This window comes from Hirundo rustica, chromosome 7, assembly GCF_015227805.2.
Source record: "Hirundo rustica isolate bHirRus1 chromosome 7, bHirRus1.pri.v3, whole genome shotgun sequence".
In the NCBI taxonomy this organism is placed as follows: Eukaryota; Metazoa; Chordata; class Aves; order Passeriformes; family Hirundinidae; genus Hirundo; species Hirundo rustica.
Genome location: NC_053456.1, coordinates 19,344,250 through 19,351,997, shown reverse-complemented (window position 1 = coordinate 19,351,997; position 7,748 = coordinate 19,344,250). Strand labels below are relative to the sequence as shown.

Sequence of the window (7,748 nt, the reverse complement as noted above, 5' to 3'; positions counted from 1 at the left end):
GCTATCAAGTGATACTTTTACAGTTTTAAAAACAAAGTTTAATTGTTAAAAGTTTCAACATCAAAATGCATCAACTCTACAGTAAATGAAAATCCCTCTGGCACAGAGATTTGCTAAAGATAGTTCTTTCAGGACTTTTTCATGAATGCTTGTTATTGGCCTCAGAGCTCTGAGAAAAAAATCCATAAATATTTGCTTTGGAAATAAATATAAAAGCATAAAAAAGTGGAAAATCCTTGTTATCAGAAGCCTCAACGTAGGTGAAACAGTAGAGCTACTATTGTGAATTTCTCTCTCTGCCCTCTCTTCTGTCTAGTAGTATAATTTGGCTGAGACTGGCATTTATTAGGCCATATAATATTAAGCCACTTCTGTTTAAAACATTCATTTCAATTCCAAGCGAAATTATTTTTTTGAGGTCTGTGCTGAGAATATTTCCAGGATATCGCTGAACAGTGCAGGATTTACATACATTACTAGAAGGGGAAATCTGGCCATACAAACAGCCAGTTAGAATAAAATCAGCTACCTATTAGTTTTATTTAACTTAACGATTAATTTATGCACATTGTTTGGAGGACAGGCTGCCAATACCTGGATTGTATTGAGTGCAAGGAGGTCTAACCAGTGTTGTTTACAATTTCAGAGTGGAAAATTGAGTTCTTGCCAAAATCTTAATCGAATCAACATTAATTATAACCCTTTAGAAATTTAAACACTGGCAAAAATTCAGTGGTTGCTGGTTAGCTGGGAAGTATCTTAAGAATTGGACTAGTATGCTGCTACAAAACTGTACAATTTGGGGACATTTTCATGCAATAAAACCAGAAGAGCCTATCAAAACCCCCTCACCATATAATATCTTCCAGCATTTTGTTTACAGTTTTGATAACTTGAAGAGGTTTAAGCGTGTGGCCAGGCAGGAGGCTCCAGTAGCATATCGGATCTCTTTCAGTATGCCAACCCATTCCTTCTTCTCATCATCATACCTACAGTTAAAAAAATGTTAGAAAATAGCTTCTTTAATTGAGTTTGATGCTTCAGCACACATACATGAAAAGGAGGACAGTCTACCTGTTGCAAAGGCTTGTAGCAACCATGTGCTGAAGGGTGCCATGAAAGGCTGCTTTTGTCCTCTACTCTATAACAGTTAGAGTAATACAAGTTATTCTTTTCCTGGTCCCTAAAGCTTGTTGCTGGCCTGTGTCATGCTTTAAAAAAATTTTCTCCTTAAGCATCCCTTCTGAATTTCTTCATATTCTTGCATATAAAGTTGGGGGTTTTCCTTCCTACTGTCAACTAAAACTGCTGAATTTCTATTAGCAGCCAAGAGTTTGAGCAGAGATATGTTGTCTCCTCACTGCTGCTGTGATTAGCTCAAAAAAATCAAGGCGATAGGGACTTCTGATTCTCTTGGAACAGTTACTCATTTGACTATCAACACATCAATGTGTGCAGGCTTCTGTGTATACACGCTTTTCTACATCACAGTGTCACAAAGGAATGCTTTTATTGGCAAGGCTAAACCTGCCAAGAGATAGCAACTTACTCTTCTAAAGAAGCTAAAGATTGTGACTTGGACTGGTCAAATAATTAGTAGGTTGAATTAGTCATTAGATCCAAGTCCTATGTTTATTTGTTGTTTTCTGACAAACTTTTTTATCTGTCAACAAATGCTTTATAGCCCATGGTATGGATCATTTTCAGAGTAAAACAGAAATATAGTGTTAGCCTCCAGTGTTTACAAATCTCAATTTTACATAAGACTTTTGATGAGGAAAGAGTGACTAAAATTAAACTTACTTCCATATGTCAGTGACTTCATTAGGTGCAAATTCTTTAGATTCAAGTTGAATCATTGCAAAGCCTCCAATAGCATACAAAGCTCCGCTTAAAGTGACTAAACTAATGGAACTTCTCTCTTGGGGAAATTCAGGCATTATCTCCCATCTAAGGATGAAAAGAAAAAGTCAAGTCAAACACATAAGAAATATTGTAGACTGAATGCATAAAAATACTTCTGTGGGCAACAAATTCAGGTACCGAGGCCATGGTTTAGTAAAAGGAAAAAATTCTAAGATTTATTAGCAATAAGTTCCAGTGTCTCCATCCCTTCAGAGACTTCTGCAACTCTTAAGTGACACAATTACACTGTTAAGACATCTCAGAGACCGCTTCTTATAGATTCCCTGATTCTTCAGTAATAAATAAGCTTCCTACAGACATCGTTCCCCAGTGATTCTCATTTTCCCCCTACAGTTTCCAAAATGCTTATTTATTTCAAGTGGCATTAGCATAATGATTTGAGCGTGTGTGGGTGCAGGAAAAACATCTAGAGACCCGCTCTGTAAACTGCTGCTGTTGTTGCTGAAGATGTGACTGTAGACCAAATGTCTCAGTCGGAGTAGAGGTACCTAAACAGCTTTGTGACTCTTACCTCACAGCTCCTAAAGCCTAGATGACAAAACACTTGATTAAAATACCTTGAATATTGCACTCACTTATTGGTGGTCAGATCAAAAGCTTCAACAGATGCAGTAAGGCCTTCCTCAGTGACACCACCTGCAATGACAATCTTGCCCTTATGGATGGCAGTTCCAAACATTGAGCGAGGCACTTTCATTGGAGCCAAGTCTCTCCAGTCTCCTTTCTTGGGATTGTACACAAATAATCTATTAGTGCATTTCCTGGGGAGCAAAAAGAAAACCAGTGAGCATTTCTAATGAACTTTGGACTTGTTCCAAGTAGATCTAATTGAGGTATGGGTTTATCTATACCACTTCTTTCCTCTCCTGGATATCCTTTCTTGTATCTAATCTGAGAATCTTTGCAATGTCTATAAAGCACTACTCACATCCATAGGACTAAATCGAATGCGGTTTACATTACACAGGACAGCCATTTCACTGTACCTTTGAGGAGAAAGACAACATCCTTTCCCAGTATACTGTACTCAGATGGATTTGTGGAGGAATATGTAGCAAAGGTTATGTAAAGGAAAGATTATGATGGTGTTTTGGATAATATGACAAACTTTTATCTTAAATATCCCCTTACATTTAAAACACTTAAAAATTACCACCACATGCTCAGCGTGAGTGAAAAATTTACTTTCCCAGCGTCATACCCATTAACAGGTATCATAGATCAGAAAATTGGAAAAACTGAGACCGTAATTCCAGGGCACCTAGGTATTTCTATCTGGAAGGAAAGAATACCTTCAGTGAAAGTCTTCATAACTATGCATTACTAATTTGTCTGCAGTGTAAGTAAAATTTGCCTTGGAAATAAATATGGTTATTAAAATAGCAAGTTGGATTACAATTTACATGTAATTTACACCAAAAAATATATCCAGCATACCATAATGTGTTCCCTTCTGCCAGACTGTTAGCAACCTTAATCCAAAGATGCAGAAAAGGGAAACCCTCATTTCTGAGTGTGAGGACATGTTAACTATTTAGGACCAAGAAGATAATGTTATTCATTGTCATAAAAAGACTTAGAAACTCACTTATCATCAGTTTTTCCACCAAGACAATACACCAATCCATTGTTTGAGATAGTTGCATGGCCATATACTTTGATGGGCAGTTTTTTGATCTCACCCCATTTCATTGTCCTGGAACAAGAAGATCACAGTTAAGTTTTTTCAGCTAACAATGCCATATGCATCTATGGGCATAATTAAATCTGAAACATACACAGGGTCATAGCACAGTACTGAATCTAGTGACTCCTCAGTGCGAAGGTCCTTGCCTGCTATTACATAGATCTTGTTGTCCGACTCTCCCAGCCCGAAGAGACACCTGGCTGACGGCAGTGGAGGAAGGGCAACCCACTCACCAGCAATGCTATCCAGCTGAAAGAGCATCACAACAGGAAGGGTTAGGAAAGGCAAAGAGTAAAAATCCACACGATGAATACTGTTCCACAGAATTTATCTACTGGCACTCGGTGTCTCTCAACAGCAAATCTGCTTGCCTGAACAACCTGCCCTTCCCTCAGTGCAGCTAATCAATGTCTTCTACCCACCCGTGCTTCATTGTGCTGAGATCTCGCAGAGTCAATGCCATACAACTCTCTTTGTGTCTGCTCACCCTCACTGTTTCCTTGCCTCTTTATTAAACTCTTCGTTATACAAAGTTCCCTCACTCATGTTGGAAAGAACAAGTGGTTCATCTTCCTGCCCAAGGGAGCAGCCACTCCTGCAGTTCCACACCTGTATGTTTAGCTCATCGCTACAATGAGGTGCCAGACATGCTTACATGCTTCTTCCTACTGATCAGGAGACATCACATGGCAAATGCCACAGATGTTTCTTTTACAATCCCTAGGGCAACAGATGTGCGTTTCATCACAAATACCCTCAGAAGTTCATGAGATCTCGGAAGACACAAAAAAAGACTTCACTCTTAAACAAAATAGGAAATCACTGCAGCTCCCTCGGCAATAACACTAATGTCATTTCTACTGCAGTACTCTCAGGGCTCTCTCAATTCACATCCCGTATGCTGAAAGCACATAAGGAGAAGTAGCAGCAGGAGGAAGACTGCAAAATAAACCAGAATTTTCCTAGAACTATGGTGCTTATTTTTTGTTTGGATCTGAGAAGTTATGATTGAACCTGAATTATCTGTAACATTCAAAAAGAACAAATATTTTCTCAGACCTACTGCATATAGACTTGCTGGAAATTAGTACAGGAAGGGAGGATAAGAGAAGAGTTTGTGTGGGGGTAAAGGCATTTGATAGAAAGCAAAACAAAGTTCAGTCAAAATAAAGTTCAGGATTTAGCTCAGTGACGTTCTTCTTCCAGAAGTACGTTCCACAGTCAAGATTTCCATGCTAAATGCATCTCCCAAATATGACAGACCACCCCTGTTGGGGAGAGAGTTTTATTGCAACAGTGAAGTGTAGTTCCTGGACATGGATTTCCCCAGTAGCTGGATCTGGGTAGGGTAATGAGAAAATGTACCCCTCAGAGATCACAGCTTCCTTCGTAAGTCTTCAGGATGACATTATCTACTGCTGATAGGGTATCAACTTGTCATGCATTTTTGAGCCAGTGGCAGCCTTGTTTCCTCCAGGTTGCAAGCTACCAAGTACAATGCTTCACAGATGAAAAAAGGAAGATCAGCAAGTGAAAGTTGGTTTGGCACCGCATTAATATTTTGGAGAGAACAACAGCCACGTGGGTAATGCAGACAAGTATTTTAACTGTAGGGATTAGCAGCAGCAATCAAGCTTAAAGATGATAAGCAAACAAACATGATTTCAGGAAATGGATGTTGACATATAAAGTAGAATTTTGAAAACTTAATCTGTTTTTAGTATCTTGAGGTTTAGTTTCTCAGAAGCCCCTTTCTAGTAGCCTGAGACTTACTCAGTTCTGCACTAAATACACATTACTACATCAGCACATTATTTCTATTGGAAGAATTTTCACTTCAGTGATTAGTGTTTTACACCTACATAAGGAAATGAAACAGTGTTAGTCCTTTCCCTACAAACTAAGACTTCCCTCTCATCAGTGTACCAAATGTCTGAAACCGAGTCTATTATTGCGTATGAAATGAGTGAGCCATACTCTCCTATAAACAATATTTGCATTTTTTAATATCTGAAGGCTTCAAAATTCTATCACTGCTTATTACTGTGCTTTATTTCATATGGAAACAGGACTTTTTTAGGCCAGTGTGCCTAAATAGAGGACATGGCCAGCAACATATTGCATAATTCACCACAAAATAGTTTAAATATACACCAAAGCATGTAGCTAAAATCACAAAGGACTTAGCTTATGGTATAAGCATGACAAAATGCATTTTTTGCTGATTTTCCTGAAATATATTGCAGAGTTACAGTTAGTACGAATCAGCCTTATATTACAGATTTACAAAGATATGCAGTTACAGTCAGTTGAAACATGGTATTTAGTGTACTGACAATGACAGTTTGCCAAGAAAAAAACCTTATTCCTCTAAATTACATATTTATATGGGCCTTAGGCTTTCAAATGTAGACTTCACAAAAAGGAATTCTGCAATTTTAGTGACAGAAATTGCACTTAAAATACACACATTATTGCTGTCATGAAAGTATTTCAGATGCAAAAAGACATCGTATCTAAACCAGCTAAAGCACTCCTTTCATCAAAGCACAACTTTCATCAAAGCTAAAAAAAATACACAAAAAGCATTTTACAATAATATTAGATGCAAATTTAGACATCTGTACCATGAAAAATCTGGGCCTTAATGAAAGACACTACCTAGATAGAATATGCTAATCTTTTTAATATCTTCTGAGATCTCACCAGGCATTGATCTTGAAAAAGAAGATGCAAGTCCCTCAGTTTCATTTCTGTCTCTGAGACAAAAATAACTCTCTCTAGATACTTCTCTCCATCACCATACAAAGAGACTAGACAACCCACTTGCAGAAACTCCGAACACTTTTCAGTGACCCTTAAAAGCACTCACTATTGTACCAACAGTTATAAAGCTTGTACCTGGAAGAAGTATGACTGGAAAGGCTGATCCTTGTTCTCCTCTTCCACATAGAGTCCTCCAACAATATAGACCTGATTTTGCTTGGTGACTATACTGGAATGATTTCTGGGAATCTGTTCTGCGAGGGCTGCTAGGTAGCATTCGTTTTCAAGAGGATCATAAGCTACTGCAGCAGTGTCATTAACCAGAAGAATCAAGTCTTTGACGAACATGCCATGCCTGGGAAGGTCATTTAGGTAGCCAGGCAGTAAATCTTCATCTCCCACATCGCCATTCACTTCCCCTTTGGTTGACTTGTCTGTGCTTTTGCTGGAGTCAGGCAGTTTTCCAGCAAAAGCATCCTTAATAATCTTTACTTTTTTCTGAAGGTCTGAGTTGCTTTTAATTATATCGTCCTTCTCAACCTGTTCTTTGAAATATTTTTCTGGCATTAGACGAAAACGTATACAGTCAAAAATTTCCCCCAGGCTCTTTACTCTGTTCTCCTTGTCTGTTCTGACCCATCTCATTACTGCTTCAAATACCAGTTCTTCCTTCTCTACGTTTAAACTGTCAGGTGAAATAACTGAGATAAGTTCATGCGGGGCAAGCTGCATGAAATCCTCTTCTTGGCAGATCTGCACAAAATGATCTGAAACAAAATCACGGGCAGAAAATGCAAGTCTTGGGCAATCAAGCAGAACACCTAACCGAAGGATGGCCAGACAGTTACCAACAGCAAGCCTCTTCTGAAGGTAGGAGACGCACACAGTGAATACAGAAGGGATCTGAAAGCGGCTGGCCAAAGCAAAAATATCTTGCACATTAGAATCATTGAGATCAATACTTGCTGAATAAAGGTATTTGACAATCATATCCAGGATGTTGGGATCAACGTTATCTAGAACTACCTCCTTCTTTTTCTCTTCATTTTGCTCAGATAAGAAATACTCACGAAAATAAGGGCTACATGCCGACAGAATCAATCTGTGGCAAGGCAGGCTTCTGTCACCAGCTTTTAGAGAGCAATCTACAAATTTTTTCTCTTCAAGGAGTTCCTTGAGGCCATCCTGAAGGAGGGTGGATTGGTAAAGTCTGAGCTCTTCAGTGAGTTCCCTTTGGGAATCCATTCTGCAAACACTTGGGAAAGGGGAGGGAGTAGAAAGCTTTAGCTGTTGTCTGCACAAAGGTTTGTCTGTAAAAAAGGCAGACCAATGTGCTTTTTGCCCTGCTTGAAGCCTCTGCAACTTAATC

General features: G+C 38.7%; 1 protein-coding gene across 1 annotated transcript; it reads right to left on the bottom strand.

Annotated features, from left to right (window-relative positions):
* Positions 1-15: 15 nt before the first annotated feature.
* Positions 16-7,721, bottom strand: KLHL41 (kelch like family member 41). Its single transcript, XM_040069168.2, has 6 exons — positions 6,515-7,721; positions 3,705-3,862; positions 3,515-3,622; positions 2,502-2,687; positions 1,804-1,950; positions 16-989 (listed from the first exon to the last, which is right to left on the bottom strand). The coding sequence occupies exons 1-6, from the start codon at positions 7,622-7,624 to the stop codon at positions 878-880; spliced, it is 1,821 nt and encodes a 606-aa protein (XP_039925102.1). The 5' UTR covers positions 7,625-7,721; the 3' UTR covers positions 16-877.
* Positions 7,722-7,748: the final 27 nt, after the last annotated feature.

Bases quoted from the DNA above. Each gene is read 5' to 3' on its own strand.
- KLHL41 (XM_040069168.2), bottom strand. From the start codon at position 7,624: ATGGATTCCCAAAGGGAACTCACTGAAGAGCTCAGACTTTACCAATCC. The intron at 3,623-3,704 runs GTATGTTTCAGA...TTCTTGTTCCAG, and splicing joins GTACTGTGCTATGACCCTGT to GACAATGAAATGGGGTGAGA. The intron at 990-1,803 runs GTAAGTTTAATT...TTTTAACTGTAG, and splicing joins GAAGTCACTGACATATGGAA to GTATGATGATGAGAAGAAGG.